The 22898-nt window shown below is 44.9% G+C and overlaps 1 protein-coding gene across 1 annotated transcript; it reads left to right on the top strand.

The window, feature by feature from the left end:
- Nucleotides 1-1392: 1392 nt before the first annotated feature.
- On the top strand, nt 1393-17535 carry LOC307208304 (coagulation factor IX-like). The gene is made up of 8 exons (XM_079962978.1): nt 1393-1537; nt 7638-7801; nt 8259-8286; nt 10487-10600; nt 12147-12275; nt 13876-14048; nt 15644-15758; nt 16863-17535. The coding sequence occupies exons 1-8, from the start codon at nt 1471-1473 to the stop codon at nt 17405-17407; spliced, it is 1335 nt and encodes a 444-aa protein (XP_079819104.1). The 5' UTR covers nt 1393-1470; the 3' UTR covers nt 17408-17535.
- Nucleotides 17536-22898: the final 5363 nt, after the last annotated feature.

Below are 22898 nucleotides of genomic sequence, written 5' to 3'. Positions count from 1 at the left end.
AGGTACCACTGTAGACACATTTGACTGGACTTAACCGTCCAGGGGTCCTTTACCTTTTTTACCTATAACATTGTGCCACCAGATGGCGCTGTGGAGTCCCATTTTTCTCCACCTGTTTTCCCTGTTTAAATTTACGACACGTTTAATTGAAACATTTCTTTGATGCATCTAGATCCAGCCTAAGTATCCCTTTGATCAAAATGTTGAGAACTAGAATCTTACCTAAGGGATGGGCCATTGCTGAGTGGTAGGGCATCTGCTTTTCATGCAAAAGGTTCCAGCTTCAATCCCTGGCATTTCTGATGCGAGAGACTGAAACTCTAGACAGCCACTGCCACTTAGGGTGGACAATGCTGTCCCAGACGGAGCAATTGTCTTATGTGGTATAAAGTAGTTCCTATGTTGCAACATTGGAACATGAGTAACGCAGGGCACGCACCATCGTTTTGAAATTTAATTAGCTGCCCTTTGACAATTATCAGTACAGACTAATGCAAATTAAGCCGGATCAGGATTGCTGGGCTGTGATCTATTGTAGCATGGAAGCTTTCCTTCTCATTTTGAAATGCAAATCCCAGAAATGAGGACTGACTTGGAGGAAGTTAAATGTTTTATTAGATACTACAACAAACAGCCAAAATTGAAAATTAATATGCTTGTTTCCATTATTGCAAAGGTTTCTTGAACAATTGTTTGTTGGAGAAGGTTATTGTGGATATTGGTTCTATCTGTTTGCATCCAACAAATTATTTGCTTCCCTTGTTTTCTCACATTTGCATATCCGCATATACAGAAAACAAATAATAATAATGACTCCTGCAAAAGTGGTTAAACAATCCCTCTTGCCATGGAACTCTGGGAGCAGTAGTTCTCTAGGGGGGGGGATCATGGTCTCTTAACAGCTCTGAGCAGCCTTAACAAACTGCAGTTCCCATGATTCTCTGGGCAAAACCATGGCTATTTAAAGTGGTATGATACTACTTTGATGGTCTGGTATGGTCGTGGCCTTAGTCATTCCCCCACCTCCCCAATTTTCCTCTCATAATCTGACACCCTAAACTGTATCTGAAGAAGTATCTGAAGAAGTGTGCATGCACACGAAAGCTCATACCTAGAACTAACTTAGTTGGTCTTTAAGGTGCTACTGGAAGGAATTTTTTTATTTTGTCTTGACCCTAAACTGTAGTTTACTTAACTTGTGCATAAATCGGCACCACCTGGAAATATTCATTCAGGGACCGTAAAGTAAGAAATGAACTGAGGGTTGAAGCCAAAATGAAATAACTTTTTGCACAGGGGCAACCATTTCAGAAATGTCCTGAAATGTCTATCCAGTGACCTAAAATTTAAATATGACCTTGGAGTCAAGCCAAAATCAAAACAAATATGTACTTGCACTTCGGACCCCTAAACCAAGAGACTTCCCAGTCCACAATTCATTAGCAAACCAACCGTGGTGCTTTTAAGAAGATGGCAATCAGCTTCTTCACCCTTGCTGCCTGTCTCCTAGGATGCCTCCGCTACGCTGAATGTGAAGGTTAGTTCATTTAAAAGCTTTCTGGCCACCTGTGCTTCTTCTGACTTGAAATGAGAGAGGAGCTCTGGCATCGGATAGGGGACAAAACATTTACAAGCAGCATGAAATCTTAGCTAAAGTGATACCTCAGGTTAAGAACAGACCTCCAGAACGAATTACCGTATTTTTTGCTCTATAGGACGCACTTTCCCCCCTCCAAAATTAAGGAGAAATGTGTGTGCGTCCTATGGAGCGATTGCAGGCTCCTTGGCTTCAGCGATAGCAACGCGAAGCCTCCGAAGCGCAGAGGGAGCGCTCCCAGTCCCACCAGGAGATGCTGGGGACTGAACCTGATGCCTTCTGCATGCTAAACAGTTGTTCCACCACTGAGCTATGGCCCTAGCTCACAATATTGCTGTTGGGATAAAATGGAGAAGGTGGAGGCTGAAGTGTGTATGCTCTGTGGAGGAAAGATGGGATAGAAGTATAAGAAGGAATAAAGTATGTAAACTAGCCTATAAGGGAATCAACTACAGTATATTTTTAACTTACTCTCCTAATAATTTGTATATCAATGATAAAAGTGGGGGGGGGGATCATGGCATCGGATAGGTGACAAAACATTTACATGCAGCATGAAATCTTTAAAATCCTAGCTTCTAAAGAAAACTCAGCCGCCAGAGGAGTATCATGCAGGACCCAATTTTCATTAACAGCTAGAGCAAGCAAACAGAGTCAGCAAGCAAAGGCACAGGGGCCAGATGCACCCTACCTACCCACTTAAAATGTCCACTAGCACCTTAAGAGACCAACTAAGTTTGTTCTGGGGATAAGCTTTCGTGTGCATGCACACAAACATGCTACTGGACTATTTATTTATTTATTTATTTAGACTGCATCAGACCAACACAGCTACCCAACTGAATCTGATATGAGTTGGGCAGTCAGGCAGAGGAAGTTCTTGCACAATCTTAACCCCCTTCAATAGCACAGAACAGGGACTGAAGTTGTTATCCGTACAAATTTCATCAGACGTAACTCCCACTCTGCTGCATAGGGTTTCTTCCCAGGTCCGAAGAATAGATATTTCTAATCTAATGTGGTCTTTGTCTCTATTAGAGTACGGATTTAAAATTGACGCACTTGCGGGGCAGATATGCAAGGAAGAAGGAAGCAGCTCCATTAAACTTGACGTCATAGATAAGGTGTAGACTAATAATAATGAAGAACAACGAACTCTGAGAGCCAGTGTAGTCTAGCGTCAAGATTAGGACCTGGGAGACCAGGGTTCCAATCCCGACTCTGCCAGGAAGTTCAGTTTGTGACCCTGGGCCTATCACTGCCTATCAGCCTAACCCACCTCACAGGGTTGTTGTTGGGATTAAATGAGGAGGAGGAGGAAGAAGAAAACCATGTACACCACCCTGAGCTCCTTGGAGGAAAGAAGGGACCATGAGGGTCATCTAGTCCATCTCCCTGCAATGCAGGAATCTTTTGCCCAACGTGGAGCTTGAACCCACAACTCTGAGATTAAGAGTCTTATGCTCCACTGCCTGAGCTACCCCAGGAGACATTGCCATCAATCAATAAAATAATTTTAATGTTGGAGTATGAAGCCAAATGGGTATATATATATTTTTTTTAAAAAAGGAATATCTGCAGGGAGTTCTCATTAAATCAGCCTTCATAATATCAGCTTGTTGCCCCCCTGATGATTTGGACTGCAACTCCCCTCCCATGCTAGCTAGGGCTGATGGGAATTGTAGTTCAAAACATCTGGGCAGCGCAGGAGGTTGAGAAAGGCTCTGATCAAATGGATACTTTGTGTGGGTTAAAAAATTGGGATCACCTTAAAATCTTGGGTTCCATGAGCTACATAGGAATCTGCCTTCTACAGAATCAGACCATAGGTCCATTTAGCAACAACTCTCCAGGGTTTAAGACAGGGGGTTCTCTGTTCTACCTGGAATTACATTGACATCAAAATGTCAACCCGTCTTTCCCCTCTATTTTTCCTTTCTGGAGTAAATCTGGTAAATTAAAACAAGATTTGAAAAACCCTTGTTGTCAGCAACCCATTTGCACCAGGAAGGTCCCTTGGAACAGAGTAAAAAAATATGCACATTTGATTTAATGATTAAATGCTTCCTTTTCCATTCATTTAAGGATGTGTCTGGGACGCAGGTGGCGCTGTGGGTTAAAGCCTCAGCGCCTAGGACTTGCCGATCGAAAGGTCGGCGGTTCGAATCCCTGCGGCGGGGTGCGCTCCCGCTGCTCGGTCCCAGCGCCTGCCAACCTAGCAGTTCGAAAGCACCTCCGGGTGCAAGTAGATAAATAGGGACCGCTTACCAGCGGGAAGGTAAACGGCGTTTCCGTGTGCAGCTCTGGCTCGCCAGAGCAGCGATGTCACGCTGGCCACGTGACCCGGAAGTGTCTCCGGACAGCGCTGGCCCCTGGCCTCTTAAGTGAGATGGGCGCACATCCCCAGAGTCTGTCAAGACTGGCCCGTACGGGCAGGGGTACCTTTACCTTTACCTTTACTGTGGCTGCATAATGCAAACTAGAAACGCGATCCAACCAAAGTTAGGCATTTCAGAGTAGAGTTGAGCCCCTGTTCGCTGCAGTCAGCAGGACTAAAGAGCATATAACTGGCTCTACAGAGTGTGCTTCCGTTTTGGCAAATAAGCCATGGGTGGCAATCGGAAGTTTAATTATTACCTTAAGTCAGAGCATGGGGTAAAAAATGGACCCCAAAAGCATTGTCAGTCTGATGTCAGCTTCGCATCTGTCCTTGGATTACTCCAGGTCTGCACTTTATAATCTTGACATTTGTTGCTCATGAGATGCAGCATAATGTAAGATTTACATTTTACACGATGCATTTCAGTAGTACAAAACTCACAACTTTATTCTGCACTTAATATCTGCAGGACAATCTTATCTTGGTGGAAGAGCAAATGCTTTACTTTAGAGGAACAGCTGCAGCTCAGAGGCAGAGCACCTGCTTTGCATGCAGAAGGCCTCATGTTCAGTCTCTGGCATCTCTGGGTAGGGCTGGGAAAAGATTTCTGCATGAACCACAGAGGGATAATAGCAGCACCTGTAGACAATGTTGTGAATATGTATATGAATATGTATCAAACTTTATTTCGATCATAGACCAGCATAAGATAAAACATATGGATAAACTGAACGCGTAAGACTTAAAACAGATAAAGGATAAAAACTTGTAATTAAGATGTGATTACATCATACATGGGACTTGGGTGGCGCTGTGGGTTAAACCACAGAGCTTAGGACTTGCTGATCAGAAGGTTGGCGGTTCGAATCCCCGTGACGGTCCCTGCTCCTGCCAACCTAGAAGTTCAAAAGCACGTCAAAGTCCAAGTAGATAAAAAGGTACCGCTCCAGCGGGAAGGTAAACAGTGTTTCCGTGCGCTGCTCTGGTTTGCCAGAAGTGGCTTAGTCCTGCTGGCCACATGACCTGGAAGCTGCACGCCGGCTCCCTCGGCCAATAAAGTGAGATGAGCGCTGCAACCCCAGAGTCTGCCACGACTGGACCGAATGGTCAGCGATCCCTTTACCTTTATATCATACATACTTTAAAAGATAGAAACAAGGACAAACAGTTATATGCAAGTATAAGGGAGAGAGCGTGAAGGAGCACACGTCTCGCATCTGGGGTCTAGTTTGTGGCACAAAAGATCCTAGTTTCGCTTCAGAAAGTATAATCTTTCACTGTTCTAGCTTAAATCAGCACTTTATTCAGAATCATAAGGGTTGAGGGGGAACGTTTGTGCATAGTTAAACTGTGGACCTCATTCCCACAGGATGTAGTAGTAGTAGTAGTAGTAATAATAATAATAATAATAATAATTATAATAAATTATTTATACCCCGCCCTACCCAGCTCAGGGCAGCTAACACCAAATATAAAATACAGTTTAAAAAACAAACAAAAAACAACTGATTAAAATACAGCTTAAAATGCAGCCTTGTTTAACTGGCAGCCCATAAATCAAGACCATAAGGGGAGGAAACATCAAATATTCACCAGGGCCAGCTATCCATGTTGGTCCTACATGGGCCAGCAAAGAGCGGAGGGAATATTTATATACAGGATCCCATATAAGGGGTTCCATCAAAAAAAAGAAAGAGGGAGTCAGACTGCGTCCAGACCAAAGGCCTGGCGGAACAGCTCCGTCTTGCAGGTCCTGTGGAAAGATGTCAAATCCTGCAGGGCCCTGGTCTCCTGCAACAGAGCTTTCCACCAGGTCTGGGCCAGTGCTGAAAAGGCCTTTGCCCTGGTTGAGGCCAATCTAACCTCCTTGAGGCCCGGGACCTCCAAAGTGTTGTTATTTATGGACCGTAAGGTCCTCCGCGGGGCATACCAGGAGAGGCAGTCCTGTAGGTACGAGGTCCTAGTGATGATGGCCGCCAACTCAGATGGCTTTAAAAGAGGATTTTAAGAGAGGGTGGCTTTTAAAAGAGGATTGAATAAATTCATGGACAGGCATGCCACCTTGCCACTGCGATTGAGGGGGCCGGGCGACGTCATGCATTCACACTGCGGGGTGCGAGGACATGTCATGCGGACGCCCCATGGCTTGCATGCTTGGCACAAGCATAACCCACAGCATGTGAGCACGGACACTGCTGAACTTTGAGGGGGCCTGGCATGCCTGCTCATGGAGGATAAAGCTATCAGTTGCTACAAGCCATGAAGCCTGTGTTCCGCCTCTACGATCAGAGGCAGTAATGCTTCTGAATTTAGCTGCTATTTTCCAAAAGAGGCATCTGGTTGGCCACTGTGAGAACAGAATGCAGGACTAGATGGGCCATTGGCCTGATACAGCTGGACTCTTCTTATATACTTATAAAGCAGTAGTTCTCATACTTTTTTTTCCTCTGGGCCAGACTGTCAGGATAAAAATTTGCTCACGCCACACAGATTTTTTAAAAAAATTAATAAGAACTACATTGGAAAAGGGACACAGGTGGTGCTGTGAGTTAAACCACAGAATCTAGGACTTGCCGATCAAAAGGTCAGTGGTTCAAATCCCCGTGATGGGGTGAGCTCCCGTTGCTCGGTCCCTGTTCCTGCCAACCTAGCAGTTCGAAAGCACGGCAAAGTGCAAGTAGATAAATAGGTACTACTCTGGTGGGAAGGTAAACGGCCTTTCCGTGTGCTGCTCTGGTTCACCAGAAGCGGCTTAGTCACGCTGGCCACATGACCCGGAATCTGTACGCCAGCTCCCCCGGCCAATAAAGCGAGATGAGCGCCACAACCCCAGAGTCGGTCACGACTGGACCTAATGGTCAGGGGTCCCTTTACCTTTACATTGAAAAACAAAACAAAAAAGCTCCTAGAAGTGCTTGATTAATAACATAGAACACAACTACAGTGGTACCTCGGTTTAAGAACAGTCCTGTTTAAGAACGATTCAGTTTACAAATTCCATAAAACTGTAAGTAGTGTCCTGGTTTGCGAACTTTACCTCAGTCTAAGAATGGAATCCGAATGGTGGAAGGGCACCTGCTGCGGGAGGCCTCATTAGGGAAAGCTCGCCTCGGTTTAAGAACGGTTTCGGTTTAAGAATGGACGTCCGGAACGGATTAGGTTTGTAAACCGAAGTACCACTGTACTTTAGAATGTGATAATGGGACATCCCAGGTTCGATTCCCAGCATGGCCTGGTAGCGCTAGGAATACAGGGCTGGAGCAGCACCAGTGATGCAATGGAAGAAGAAGAAGAAGAAGAAGAGTTTGGATTTGATATCCCGCCTTTCACTCCCCTTCAGGAGTCTCAAAGCGGCTAACATTCTCCTTTCCCTTCCTCCCCCACAACAAACACTCTGTGAGGTGAGTGGGGCTGAGAGACTTCAAAGAAGTGTGACTAGCCCAAGGTCACCCAGCAGCTGCATGGGGAGGAGCAGGGAATCAAACCCGGTTCCCCAGATTACGAGACTACCGCTCTTAACCACTACACCACACTGGCTCTCAATGGAGAGGGCAGGGAAGCCCCCTCCCCCTCATGCAACTCCGAGGGACAGGGTGGTGGTGGTGGACAACATTGGAAACAGCCTTCTCAGTGGATTTCTAATTTCTTTTCATGTTTAAGTTTTTGTTGACAAGAATGAGGCAAATGCTCTACTGCACCGACATAAGAGGCACAATACTGGCTTACTGGAAGAAATTCTGCAAGGAAACCTTGAGCGTGAATGTATTGAGGAAGTGTGTGATTATGAGGAAGCAAGAGAAGTCTTTGAAGATGACTTGCAAACGGTAATTGTGAGATCTCAAATGCTGGTCACTGAGTGCTTTGGCGAATGAGCAGGTGGTGGGGGGGGAATGTTAGCAATCTTCTTTACTAAACGCAACTAGGACCACATCCACAGCAGGCACTTGAAGCACCAGGACAGCCCCTCAACAGTCATGGCTTTCCCCCAAAGCATTCTGGGAACTGTGGTTTGGGAAGGGTGCTGAGAGTTGTTAGGCGGCTCCTGTTCCCCTCCCAGAGCTCCAGTTCCCAGAATTCCCTGGAAGAGGGACTGATTGTTAAACTACTCTGGGACATATTTCAGAACAGATGGGCAATGCTGACCTATGGTGTGAACCTGCCAAAATGCTTGTGAAATGCCTGGATGTCAATACTAAAGTAATACGAATGTTCTATAAACCTGTTTGCTGTTTCTCTGCCTGCATTTACCATTGAGGTTAATGTTAATAATTTTTCTTCTAGATCAGATTTTGGAATACATACGCTTATGGTAAGCAGTATCTTTTTGTCTGACTTTGGTTACCTTTGCCAACCCGGCTACCTTCACCCACCAATTGCCTTCACTAGCCAGATGGTTTGGACACCAACTTCCATCAGTCACAGCTGGCATGGTGTGGGGCCAATGAGTTTTTTGGTCCACAGTTTCTGGAGCGAACCAGGCTATCACAGGCTGCCACAATATTCTGCGTTCATCAAATAGCAGCCCACAGACCACTGAACTGTTCTATCTATTACATGGAAGAAGCTTGGGTCTTTAATATTACACTGAATATGCCTAGCATCACACTGGATTTCAACAATGATAGCTACACTCCCATGGATTTGCTTTGAACTATTTTTGACAATAGGTGGAGACAGCAAAGACTGACGCATACGCAACCACTCATCCCTTGAACAGTGGCGGAAGGAAGGGGTGCAGTGGGTATTGGCCGCCCTGGGTGTCATCACTGAGGGGGATTGTGATGGTTCTAGGGGTTGCTCGTGCGTAAACCGGCGCCACACCTGGCTGGGTTGCCTGAGTGAACCTTTTTTGTCCGGACAGCCACTCACCCGTGGCTGTCTCAGTCGCTGGCAGAATCCGTCAGTGGGCGTTTCTTGAACTTCTTCCAGCAAAGAAGCTCTTTGACGCCTAGTCTCCACCTACTCTCCCTGCGCGGAAGCCTTCTGCGCAAGGAGGGTGTGGGCAGCGGAGGAACCGTGCTCTCCCCGCTGCTCCCCGTTGGTCCCTGGCGAGGAGTCATGGGAACGCCTCACCGATTCCCCTATCTGCCCTCCTTCTCCCCTGGTGCTACGCTGGTTTCCTTCCCCAGAAGATGGGCTGCTTCTCCCCATCCCGGGACACTCTCTGGAATCCCTCTGGAGCCCGCTCTCTCCCTCTGGCCTTGATGGCAGTTCCCTGGCAGGGATGACAAAAATATGAATTTTAAAAAATTGGCCTCATGAAACTTTTAGTTCAGTCAAGAAACATAATGAAATGCAGCTGGCACTGGGCGCCACACCATGGCAGCCGGCATTTACCAGGGGGCCTGCAGCATGCCTGAGCCGTACGATATGATACGATATGATAATCTTTATTGTCATTGTCCCATACAGAACAATGAAATGGGGGGGGGGGAATCTACATAAGACATTCAAAACCAACAAGCCTGCTATCCCAGCTATCCCAACCTAGTTAGCTCCCAAAAAACTCTGATACCCCATTTTTAAAATACAATACACTCCCATAGAGACGCCTTACACTGCATTTAAAACTAAAATCACATTTGGATAGAAACTGTTTCTCAGGCGGCTAGTCCTAGTCTTTATAACCCTGTACCTTCTTCCAGAAGGCAAAAGCTGAAAGAGATCATTTCCAGGGTGTGCACTATCCTGCGCTATTTCTGCAGCTTTCTTATGGCACCTGGAAGCATAGATTTGATCCAAGGTGGGAAGAGTACACTCTCCTGGTAGTGATGTGGTGGCTTGGGCGCCTGCAAGCCCCATGATGGAGAGGCTCCACGCAACGCACCCCGCCCCCATGGGTGGCTTGTGCCGCACTGGGCACCTAAGCAGCTAGCTACGCCACTGCCCTTGAAACTATAAGGGTTCATAGACTCTGATTCTGCTAGATTCCTCCATTGATGTCCCTATTCCCCAGATTTGTTTACCAGAGCAGAGGTTCCTTTGATTAATGAGAAGTTTAAGCCCATCACTAAACCATAATTTAGCATGACATGAGTGAAGCAGCTTGAACCTAGAGCTCTTATGCTCTCCTCTCTTCTCCTTCGAAGTGGAGGGGACTGGAAGAATCTGCTTGCTGGTTTAAACTGACCAGAGTTTCTCATTGCATCCAAACAAGAAATGACAATTAGTTTAAGCTCTGCTTTGCTGAAAAAAGCCAGATACTAAACCACAGTTTGATTTCTGACTTGTTTTTAATAATAAGGCATCATTTAAGCCAACCACAGCTATCTCTTTTTTTGGATGTGACATTAACCCATAGCTAGCATTAAGCAGGGAGTGCACACTTCCAATATCCTCCTTGCAGTGGGGCTGGAGGAGAAGGGGGGGCATGCTGCTCCTGAGTCACTGCCCTGCGTTTTCTTTTATCTTTTGCTTCTGCGGTAAAATGCATTGATAGCCATTTGCAGATCACAATATGACTCATGGATATCCTTAGTTAGAGTTACAATTGAATCTTTATTTCTAAGGTGGCGAGGGATGCAAGTCAAGACCATGCATGAATGGTGGAACATGTCAATGCAAACCCAATGACTACCAATGTCTGTGCCTAGATGGATATGAAGGAAGGAACTGTGAGATTGGTATGTTAATGGGGAATGGGTGCTCAGTTGCCTGGAACCACTAAATAACCACTGAGCCTCTTGGGCTTGCTGATCGGAAAGTTGGCGGTTGGAATCTGCACAATAGAGTGAGCTCCCGTTGCTCTGTCCCAGCTCCTGCCAACCTAGCTGTTCGAAAGCACACCAGTGCAAGTAGATAAATAGGTACCGCTGTGGCAGGAAGGTAAACGGTGTTTCCATGCACTCTGGTTTCCGTCATGGTGTTCCATTGTGCCAGAAGCGGTTTAGCCATGCTGGCCACATGACCCAGAAAACTGTGGACAAACGCCGGCTCCCTCACTCTGAAAGCGAGATGAGCACCGCAACCCCATAGTTGCCTTTGACTGGACCTAACCATCCAGAGGTCCTTTACCTTTACCTTTACCTTTGATGATAATAATAATAATAATAATAATAATAATAATAATAATAATAGCAACCTAAACAAGTTAAGGTGTTCTTTTTTAAGTTGGGCTGTTACAACACACTAAAAAGTGAACAGCAATGCTAAAAGGTGGACCTCTCCCGGGTGGCTGTTTCATATTTGAAGTGCCACAAGGAGGAATTGTTCTGCATGCTCCAAAGCCGAGTATTTAGGAACACTGAAAACGACAGGTGCCTCGGTTGCAAGAGAATGGTGTGCAAGTTCTTCTATGCACAATGGAACTTAAAATAACAACGTACAGTAAGCCATTCCAAAAGAAGTTATTGGAGCATTCCAAATCATTTGCCCATGTACCGGCACAGAGAAGAGTAGATCCATCTGAAAGGCAATACATGGCTATCTGCACTTGTCATTTTTCAATGCATCCCTAATTACTATCATTGTATAATTATAAGATTATTGTATAGTCTTAGAATATGGTATAATCTTAGAAGGGGGTGTGGCTCTGAGGGGCAGGGTGTGACTATCACAAAGGGACCCTACGCTTCTGAATTTGCCACTATACTACAGGCTGTGGATCTGTGCCAATGATGTCATCAGCATAAGACAATTTTTTAGATCTCAATGATATAATGATGCAATAAAGTTGAGGAGGAGTGGGGTGTTCTTTTGCAGTAAGGGTCTGATCCAGTACCTATGATACCTGTAAACTGTGGTTTTAGACCTTACTGACTCAATCTGAATTCCCACAATCTTGGGTTATCAAAGTCTCTTAAAGCATTGTCCACAAATAAAGTGTTTGCTCTTCTGATGTTGTTGGACTCCAACTCCCATCGGCCACGCTGGCTGGAGGTGATGAGTTCCACAGTGCCTTGAGGGCACCGCACTGACTAGCCCTAAATTACAGGGTTGTTGTGAGGTTAAAATTGAGGAGGAGGAACCATGTATGTTGCCTTGAGCCAACAGAATGAAATGCAAGTTTTAAATGGAATCATGATATTACCATGCCAGTGTGAACCAAATCAAAAATGTGGTTGATTTGGGAGCATCCTTGTTGCACCTGTTTCATGCCACAACTATGTTCTTGTATTTTGGCAAGTTTCAAGTAAAATTCAATTTAATTTCAACCCCCCCCCCAATCAGACCTTACATGCTCAGCGAAGAATGGAGGTTGCAAGCAGATATGTGAGAATGGCCCTACAGGGAAGGCAGTCTGTTCCTGTGCTCCTGGGTACAGACTGATGGAAGACCAGAAGAGCTGTGAACCAACAGGTAAAAGATTTGAGCACTGTTTAGTAATGTTTGACCTATGAATCTTCTATCCTTTTAGCAGAATAAAACTCCAAACCTGGTGGGAATAGGTTCCATTGAAATAAAAGGTTCTTCCCTTCCAGGTGAGGGATTTGTTTGCAGACTATCTAAATCTGGGTGGAATGGGTACTAGCCAATAGCTACCTGCAGTTGTCATACCAGAAGGTTCACTAGCCAGTTGCAACTGGGATGGGATGGGGAGGAGGCTTTAGTTTTCCCTGCCTCTTCATGAAGTGCTAAAGAAGCCTTAAAAAAATAAGTGAGAAGTCAGGAGGGGTGTTTCTTAGATCTCAGGCTGATGTACTATTTTGCTATTAATTATATTTTTGTCTTGGTATGTGAAATATACTCAGAGTCGAGAGTGGATTTCATGCACTTTATTCAGCTCACAGTGGTGAGGAAGAAAAATGGAAGTTCCCCCACAATATCAGCTTTATATACATTATAATGGGCCCCACGTGACTGGCTAATTCCGGGATTCTCCTGTAGGCCAATCAGGTTGTGGATTCACTTCCACCTGGAGCTGGATTGGGTGGCTCCTGCGGACCAATCATACTACTGCATTGTTCTAGAACCAGTCAGACTGCTGCATTCTGAATCCTATTGTTCTAGGACCAATCAGACTGCTGCATTTTGGATCCTATTCAACTCAGTACATAACAGTATGTTTATCATTAAACTTTAGTATGAATTGCTAGTGGGTTGCTCAGTCTTGGTGGTATGCAGTATACTGTAATGTGAGACAGCCTGTGGTAATGTTGAGTCTGTGCTTATTTTAAATCTTGCTGATACAGTGGTGCCTCGCAAGACGAAAATAATTCGTTCCGCGAGTTGCTTCGTCTTGCGGAGCGCGGATTTCCCGGGTATTAATGGTTTTACGAAAAAGGAAGCAAACCCGCAAGACGTTTTCGTCTTGCGAAGCAAGCCCATAGGGAAATTCGTCTTGCAAAGCACCTCGAAAAACGGAAAACCCTTTCGTCTAGCGAGTTTTTCGTCTTGCGAGGCATTCGTCTTGCGGGGCACCACTGTACGTTCCAACTGCAATGTGCTGCAATGGATTTCCTTACTACTGGATTCTTTTCCGGCATTGTTGTGAGCTGCTTTTGTTCATAGCTGCATGGTAGAACACCTGTCTTGCATTCAGTAGGTGCCAGCTTCAATCTCTGGTATATCCTACTATGTCTCAGTCAGTGGAGGTGACTGAGTGAACCCAATGGACAAATGGAGAAAGGCCCTAGCTCGGTGGCAGAACACCTGTGATGCATGCAAAAGTCCTACGTTCGTTCCCGATCGTGTCCCAGGAGTGCTGGAAATGCCTCCTGTCTTAATTCCTGGAGTGCCGTTGCCAGTCAATATGGACCTGATCCAATGGTCCAATTTGACACAAAGCACCTTGTTAAGTTTATGGCTTACCCTTGAAAAGGGGACACATGAGTGAGCCGATGATGCTTGCAGCAGCAGCTTTACATCAAGGAAAGGCTAATCCTCAAATTCTGGCAGGTGCGCTTGTGCACCAGAGCCTACTTTCCAGTGCATGAGTGATTTTGTAGTTTCTCCACAGTGCCCTTTCCATGCGGGAGGATTGGAGCCCCAGAGGCAGCGAAGAACAGAAGCAGCAATGCTACCAGTGACCTCAGGGACATGTCTGTCAATAAAGCCCAGATTGCTCTTGTGGAACCAACGCCTCCCAGGCCAATCAGCACAAACAGCAAGAAGGGGGAAGTTCCATGGCAGGTAATGCAACAAGAGTTCGCTGTTTTGCAAATGTGGTAGCTATAGAAGGCCCCCATCAGGTAATCTACAGGAGAACCGTTCCCTCTAGTTAAAGGGGTGGGAAACATTTTTCAGTCTCAGGGCCACATTCCCTTCTGGGCAATCGTCTGGGAACCACATGACAATGGTAAAAGGAGTTTGGATTACTGCAATGCATTATACATGGGGCTGCCCCTGAAGACAGTTCGGAAACTTCAGCTGGTGCAGAATTCAATTGCTCACCAGAACAAGACAGTTTGAGCATATAACGTCAATCCTGACACAACTGCACTGGTTGCCAGTTAGTTTCCAGGCCAAATTCAAAGTACTGGTGCTCACTTATAAAGCCTTAAACAAATCAGGACTCCTATGCCACAAGGACCACCTCTCTCTATATGAACCAGCCCAGACCCCGAGATCATTCTCTGAAGCCCTTCTTCGTATGCCTCTTCCCTGAGAGGTCTGGAGGGTGGCAACATGAGAACAGGCCTTTTCTGCAGTATCTCCCCATCTGTGGAATGCTTTCCCCAAGGAGGTTCAGCTAGTGCCTTCATTATACACATTTAGATGCCAGGCAAAACATTACCCAGGCCTTTGGCCATTAAATACTCTATGGTGTGTTAAAGTTGTGAGGTGAGGGAGACTGATACTATGATGATTATTATTTTATTATTATGCTATTACTATGCTTTTTATTTTTGCTTTAATTATGCTCCATGAAATGTGTTCTTAATGTTGTACACCACCCTGGGACCTTTTGATAAAGGGTGGTATAGAAATTGAATTCCAAGTTAGTGCCTATGTAAGACCAGTTGAATTTTTCAACTTTCAAATTCCAAAAATGATGGGTGCTAAAAAGTTGTAACATGACTTTGGAATTCAAAGGTTATTTTGGTTAAATTAATATAATTTAGTTTTGCCTGGCAAGTAAAATGTGTGTAAAATTGCATAGAAATCATTAAAATGATTGCCAAATACTTGCAGTAAATTGTTGCTGTTGTTTAGCATTACCTGACATTTTCAGAAGGTCAGATTAAAATTCTTTGGTTTTCTGAAAGGAGTTTATGTGCTTCTTCCTCAAATGTAGACTTGCCCAGTCACAAAAATAACAGCAGAATTGAATTCCTCACACCCAAAAATGTATTTTTCAGACACCTCACTGAAGAAATTGGCAAAAATTAAGTTTCCCTACCTAAAATGACACAACCTACCATCACAGCCTCTTGCGGGAGAGAATTCTACATTTTAACTAAATTGCTTCACTTTACTGCCAGGCAAATCTGCATAGGATTGTATCCTGAAACATTCACTCAAGCCTTCCTGATTCTTCATTTCTATGCATGTAGGCATAAGTAAATACACTTTACCTGCTACTGTATTTCTCTCTGTTGTTGTTTTTTTAAGTCTTTTGTTTGGGTTCTCTTCCATTTCTTCTTTGCAAATTTTAGCGTGCTGCTGCACCATCCAGCCTTTGCTGCCCTCTAGAGGCAGCTGCCATTAACACTACCATTGGGCTGTAACTGCATATGTACTTTAAGGGGTCGATCCTGATCTCATACTGTTTCCTTCCATCGCAGGTTTATATGCTCAGCTACGAGAGAAAAGAACTGTGTGGAGGCACAATCATCAATGAGAAGTGGATTGCCACCGCAGCACACTGCATCGAGTATGGGCTACACACTGTTGTGGCAGGTAAGTGATAAAACAACTTTGAGGTGTGGCTGGAATTACCTTTGGCTTCATTTTTGCCTAGAGTCTCAGGAGGGCTGGTAGAATGATAAAGCTGGATACAGGTTTATTAGGAGCCTTATTCTGTTCCTAGACTTTGGGGTGGGGTGGGGTGGGGTGAAGAGAATGCCATTGAGCATGTACAAAGTACATTCCCTTTCCATGGGATCATTATTTATGTCTATCTATTTATTTTCCTTTAACAAAGTTAATGTGCCATTTGATTGTAAGACAACCTCTAAGCAGCCCATAAAAATCTAAGCAAAGCATCTAAATTGTTGATAAGAAACAGATAACTTAAAATATTCAAAAGACAATCAAACTTGAACCAATAGCTTCAAGTTACAAGAAATGAGATTCTGACTAAACATACAGGGGGGAAAACTTCTGACAGTAAGAGATGCTCAACAGTGGAACTGTCTACTTCAGAAAGTGGTGGAGGCTTTTAAGCAGAGGTTGGGTGTCCATCTGTAATGTGTGCTTTAGCTAAGATTTGCAGGGGGCTGGACTGGATGACCCTCAGGGTCCCTTCCAACTCTCCTATTCTGTGATCTTAATCAACAGTAGCTGAAAAGAAATAAGTATCTTAGATTATAAATATGTTGCATCCAGTCCATTAGCCTGAGGCTGATTTACTGAAGAACAGAATTAATATATCCATACTCTCCAGTTGCTTGAAAACAAAGAACTCACACAACCAAGATGGATGCCCACAGATTAGCATATACACAGACCTGTAATCGCATCTCTTTCATGTGACTGAGCCAGCAGATATGCAGTCCTGTGATACAGCCACTCTAATGATTAACCTGTTAGGCTGCTCTTCAACAGAAATATACATGCAATGCTTCACAGTTCGACACAGACACGACACATTGTAGAGTTATTTTTTTTCCATTTCAGTGTATATTGTATACTTAACACTGGTGCCTTGAGTTCAGTGCTGGACTCGTTGCTTTAATCTGACACAGCCTGGAGCATGGTGTGTTGACAACTAAGTGTAAGTCCGGAATGCCAAATTTCCCGTTTAAAGAACCTATGTGTATCCAATGGCTCTTTTTTCATCAGGTGAGCACAATACGGACGCTTTTGACCACACTGAACAACAACGTCGGGTGGTGAAGGCGATTCGCTACCCCGCATACAACACTACCCACAGGTACCACAATGACATTGCACTTCTCGAGCTGGATTCACCGCTGGAGCTGAACTATTACGTCACCCCGATTTGCATCGCAGGCGAGAAGTTCACAAACAGCCTTCTGCAGCATGGATCAGGCACGGTGAGCGGTTGGTGGAGGCCAAAGGACCAACGAAAAAGAGCCAGTGTTCTCCAGGTTCTGAAGGTGCACCGTGTTGACCAGAGCACTTGTCAGAGGGATGGCGAGTCTACCCTCTTGCCAAACATGTTCTGTGCTGGTGTCTCTGCCACAGCTAAGAGAATGCACCAGGGAGGCAGTGGCGGCCCTTATGCCACAGATGTAGAAGGCACCTGGTTTCTAACAGCCATAGCCAGCTGCTGGGAAGAATGTGCATTGAAGGGCGATTATGATGTCTACACTGAAGTTGCAGACTACATTCAGTGGATAAGAAACACAACAAAGCTTGCATAATTAAGCCAGGGGCTAGATGTCTTCAGTTCCTTAAAATAATCATCTCATGGTAGTGTAAGTTGGGGGGGGGGGGATATACTCATCCTAAGGTATTGTTCTGAATTTGTTTTGTAGAATTAAAAACAAAGAAGCAAGCCCAGCAGCACAAATCTGAAAACGGTTTGCATAGGAATTGTTGTCCAGAAGAGTAAGGAAAGGTAAAAGGCAGTAGAAGGCCAATATTTAGTATCACAAGCCACACCAGATTCAGCTCACAACCCATTTTTCAAAAGTATCTCAGCAGGTTGTTATGATTGTAAAACAAAGCTCTGTAAAGTACTTTGGGAACTTAGCATTTTAATGCACTTACCATGCTATCAGCACTTGGTGCATTTATTATGTGTATCAGAATGAAGTGCCATAAAACCACAAATAAATTACCGCATTAAAAACAGCACCATTTTGAATTCAAAACGTCACAAAACTGGGACACAACATGGGACAAAAAGTTCAGTGTGTATGTGTGTGAGAGACTCTTTCAACGGATAGATTTAACACATATTTACAAATATGCTAACAGTATAGATTATATTTCAAAGTGAGAGGAATTTTTTTTTGGTGTAGTTTGGAGTACCATAGTGTTATGAGTTGATGGGCAGCGGAGTCGGCTGAATGCCAAGACCCTTCTAATTCCTGGATCTGGCAAGTGTTTAAATCTAGAAGTTGGAAGCTGGAAGCAGGCCGGGAAGCCAGAGAGACAGAGCCATGCCTGATTTCTGTTAGAATCCAAGGCTGTGGATTCTACCCAACATCCTCCCATCACTGCCCCATCATAGCCTCAGGTTGTACATAAAGGTAAAGGGACCCCTGACCATTAGGTCCAGTTATGACCGACTCTGGGGTTGCGTTACTCATAAGTCCATGAGGCTCAGCAGTTTTGACCACAGCGCCACCCGCGTCCCAGGTTGTACATATGTATGTGTAAATAAACCATATACGTATTATAGGGAAACCACAGTCTCTACTGTACCTCATTCCACAGGAAACATGAAGCCTGGGTAAGTGCTTGAAACCCATGGAAATTTGCAGCTGTTTGGTATTGGGGTGTTGGATTTGTATGTCCTGGAGGGGGACCTGTGACCAAGATGTGCCAGAGTTGAAGGAGGAACAGCAACACTCCTTGAGCAGTTCAACTCCAGCAATAGATGAAGCAGTGAAGCCAGCAAGACATGGGGCGGCTTGAGCACATGATCCAGCGACAGTTTGCTGAGGTGAAAGGCTTCCTTGGACTCCATGCAAGTTGAGGGCCCTGCTACAGGGGGTTGAGAGTGACCCAGGAACCAGCTGCAAGGCACCCAGATGGAAGGGGTGGCCGAAGAGATCCATAATGTGGGTGGGCAGCTAAGGTAGCTGAAAATAAGGCAGGGAGCCACATTGGGGAAATGTAAGGTGGCTAGAGCTGAGAGGCTGCTTCTGATTGATTTTTCCACTCCCTGGGAGCCTGTTGTGGAAGAGGGGAGTGTGGGAGAAATTGTAGGTGTGTGTGAACATGCAAGAGGAAGAAGCAGCGCCTGAGGAATTGGCAGTGGAGGAAAACATGCAGGAAAATTCAGAGACCTGTGTGCAGGCACCGGGGGAGCAGCCGGTGTCTGCTGAATTGAGTGAGATGAAACCCTCCAATGGGAATGTAAAGCTTTTAAAAGTCTTAAGATTGCAATCCTAGACCTGTCTACTCAGAAGTAAACCCGATGGAGCTTTCTCCAGGTAAACAGATATAGGATTGCATTCTAAGACAGTACATTCAGGTTTGCAGAAGCAGGCAGCTTCATCAGTAAAACTGCATGCAGATCTAGCAAGATGAGATTAAAAGGCTAAAATACTGTTGCACCTCCACTCTCTGAGCAGTGTGAGATTCCAGGGGTTCCAGGCGCTTACCCAGGGTTTGTGCTTCCTTCAGAATGAAGTTCAGCAGAGGCTGTGGTCATTAAAATATATGATTTATTTACACACGTATACAATCTGAGCCTATGATGGGAGGGTTCACGGCAATAACACTCCAAGATGGTCTTGCTTCTCCCATAGCTACAACCTTATTGACAAACAGAAATCAGGCATGGCTCTAACCCTCTCCCTTCCCAGCCTGCTACTTCCAGCTACTTCCAGGCTTTGTCTTTCTAACTACCACTGAGTTAAGGAAGGAGGGTCCACCCATTTGTCTTCTGGCACTGAACCACTTCCTTTGTTTCCTTATTAGCCCATAATTAGGCCATTACCTTACCAGGAAGCTAGCTGGCTATTCTAGGAACTAAAATCTTTCCTTAGATTTTTAACAATTGCTGTACCCAGGAATTAGAAGGGTCCTGGCATACAGACTGCTCTTTCCCCACCCAACTCATAACACTATGTTGTGTGTATTCTGGTTGCCTAGACAAAGTATTTAGGTGTGAAATTTATTTATTTTAAGTGAACCCTACCTCTTTTTAAAGTGTGTGTGTGTGTGTGTGTGTGTGAGAGAGAGAGAGAGAGAGAGATATTATTATTATTATTATTATTATTATTATTATTATTATTTTGGTGGAATTTAATATAGACATGGCTATCTTTTAAAACTGTTGGAAGCCAAATATTTGGCGCCTGATAGCACACCATCATTCAAGCTATAATGGATTCAAGGTATCATTTTCTTGTTGAGTGGTATAATAATACTGTTGAACTAATACATTAGAAGAGCTTCAGAAGCCATTAGCAATTTAGCAGTTGTAGATGCATAATGTACCCTGCAATCAGATGGCAGCTTCGCTTTAGCTCAATAAGTGTCTGCTACAACATCACCACCCAAAATAAACACACATGTTCTTTTGCAAGCTTTGCAGTAAAACTGTGGTTCAACAGCCAAGAATTATCATTTAAAAGAGTTCCAGCTCTCCTACAGGAACAAAACTCCAGACTTCGGGGACCATTTCAGTAATCTAAGGGTCACCAACCTGGTGCCCATGAAGCCTCTGAGCCCTGAGCTCCTCACCCCCCCCCCCCCACTCCCTTGCCCCCTTGACCATGAGAAGCTGAGGGTGCTTGACATTTTCTCCCTTGAAAAATACACAGAGGTGAAGGAGGAAGTTGTTAGTTTCATTTTTAATGTCGCAGTCTAGTCCAGTAACATATTCCATAGAGAAAGTTCCATAGCCACAGATAACTCTGAGTGGACAGCTTGCCCTGATGGAGGTTTGGAGCTGACCAATCCCTTTTAAGCCTCTGTTCTCAGGCAGTCTCTCCACCACTTAGTTGTGACTAACTATACAGTGGTACCTCAGGTTACATACGCTTCAGATTACATACACTTCAGGTTACAGACTCCACTAACCCAGAAATAGTGCTTCAGGTTAAGAACTTTGCTTCAGGATGAGAACAGAAATTGTGCTCCAGCGGCACGGTGGCAGCAGGAGGCCCCATTAGCTAAAGTGGTGCTTCAGGTTAAGAACAGTTTCAGGTTAAGAACGGACCTCCGGAACAAATTAAGTACTTAACCCGAGGTACCACTGTACATTCTTAAAGGACTAATCCTCTGGCCTGGTACACTTCCTTCAGTGCTGGGCTGGTAAGGTCTTGATGGGGGGTGTTCCTCGGGAGAAGGTGCTCATGAAGGTCCACGCTCTGTCCCTACAGATGCAGAAGGTCAGCAGAGGCTGGACCATTAGGGCAGTTGGGACACAGTACACTGCCCCAGCAACCTCAAATCTGCCCTCAGCCAGTGTCCTCCTGATTACCTTCTTGCTTGTATCCAAGTCCAGCCGTTGTGCTGGCTGCCAGCTTCCTCCTCCTCCTCTACCTCAGTGTTGCCCTTATAGAACTCAGCAGCAAGGAGGATGGGAACAAAACTAGACTACTGTTGGCCTCCCTGCTTTCTGCCCTCCCATTGGACATCAGCCATCACTGCAGGAGGCTCTTTGGGGGGCTCATGTTCATCAGCTTCAGCTCCTGTTCCACCAGCAGACTCACAGCCCTGCACCTGGTCTGATTCCTTCGGTGGATCTAAACACAGGGAAAAACACACACTATAAATAAGTTATAAATCAAATCGTTATAACAAAAGAAAAAAAATTCCTACATAAAATCGCCTAGAAATGTTTTGTGCTCTTCAGCGCCATCTGGTGTTGCATGTTTATAATGCTGGGGTTTGTTTGGGGGTTTTTTTACGAATGTCGCTGAGTCCCTTGGCTGGAATATCTGCAGCTCCTGACTCACAAGCCTTGGCAGCTGCTCGATTCAGAGGTCATGACATTTACAGGTGCTTTTCAAAGCCCATGATTAATTCTACTTTTAAGTCAGATCACTTGGAAAAGCAATGGGTGTGCATGCACACCTTCTCTCGTTCTGTTTCTCCTGGGAGGAGGCTGAGTAACCAGGGTGGTGCCCGTAGCACTCACCCAAAAAATCCAAATGTGCCTATTGCCTTAAGAAGGTTGGCAACTCCTGCTCTTTCTCAGTTTATTGATGCCATCACAGATAAGCTTTGCACAAAAAATAATAATTAATTATGTTAATTAATTAATTAATTAATTAATGGGGTGGGACCATTCTACCCCAATGCAAGCTTAAATAATTAAGATAACCAAAGAGTGCAGCCTTACTGCAGACAGGAGCATTGCTGTTTGGTGCAAATGTAGATTTTGAACTCTGTTGCGGCATGTGTGCTCTGCAAAAAGTACAAAGTAAACTAAGAAGAACAAAACAAAATAAAAAAATTCCTTCCTGTAGCACCTTAAAGACCAACTAAGTTAGTTCTTGGTATGAGCTTTCGTGTGCATGCACACTTCTTCAGATACACACTGTTTCTTCAGATACACACTGTATCTGAAGAAGTGTGCATGCACACAAAAGCTCATACCAAGAACTAACTTAGTTGGTCTTTAAGGTGCTACTGGAAGGAATTTTTTTATTTTGTTTTGACTATGGCAGACCAACACGGCTACCTATCTGTAATAAGAAGAACAAAGGCAGCCATGCACATCAATAAGAAGGAAAGTCAGCCAGCAGCTGGTAACACCTTTATTAAAGGCAAAGGTAAAGGGACCCCTGACCATTAGGTTCAGTAGTGGCCGACTCTGGGGTTGCGGCCCTCATCTTGCTTTATTGGCCAAGGGAGCTGGCATACAGCTTCCAGGTCATGTGGCCAGCATGACGAAGCCGCTTCTGGCAAACCAGAGCAGCACACAGAAATGCCGTTTACCTTCCCACCGGAGAGGTACCTATTTATCTACTTGCACTTTGACGTGCTTTCGACTGCTAGGTTGGCAGGAGCAGGGACCGAGCAACGAGAGCTCACCCTGTTGCTGGGATTCGAACCGCCGACCTTCTGATCAGCAAGTCCTGGGCTCTGTGGTTTAACTTACAGCGCCACCCACGCCCAAACCAAAAAGGCACAAAAAACACAACATACTTCTGGATTCTCTGGAGTTTTTCCTCAGGTAAAAGGCTACACTTGATAGGAGGTGGTTGCATGAGGGGAAATGAT

Source organism: Podarcis cretensis, assembly GCF_951804945.1.
Source record: "Podarcis cretensis genome assembly, chromosome: Z".
NCBI lineage: Eukaryota > Metazoa > Chordata > Lepidosauria > Squamata > Lacertidae > Podarcis > Podarcis cretensis.
This window is presented reverse-complemented; position numbering and strand designations above follow the sequence as displayed.

Excerpts from the sequence above, each read along its gene's own strand:
- LOC307208304 (XM_079962978.1), top strand. The coding sequence starts at position 1,471 with ATGGCAATCAGCTTCTTCACCCTTGCTGCCTGTCTCCTAGGATGCCTC. Across the intron at positions 10,601-12,146 it reads AGGAAGGAACTGTGAGATTG|ACCTTACATGCTCAGCGAAG; the intron begins GTATGTTAATGG and ends CCCCCCAATCAG. Across the intron at positions 12,276-13,875 it reads GAAGAGCTGTGAACCAACAG|TGCCCTTTCCATGCGGGAGG; the intron begins GTAAAAGATTTG and ends GTTTCTCCACAG.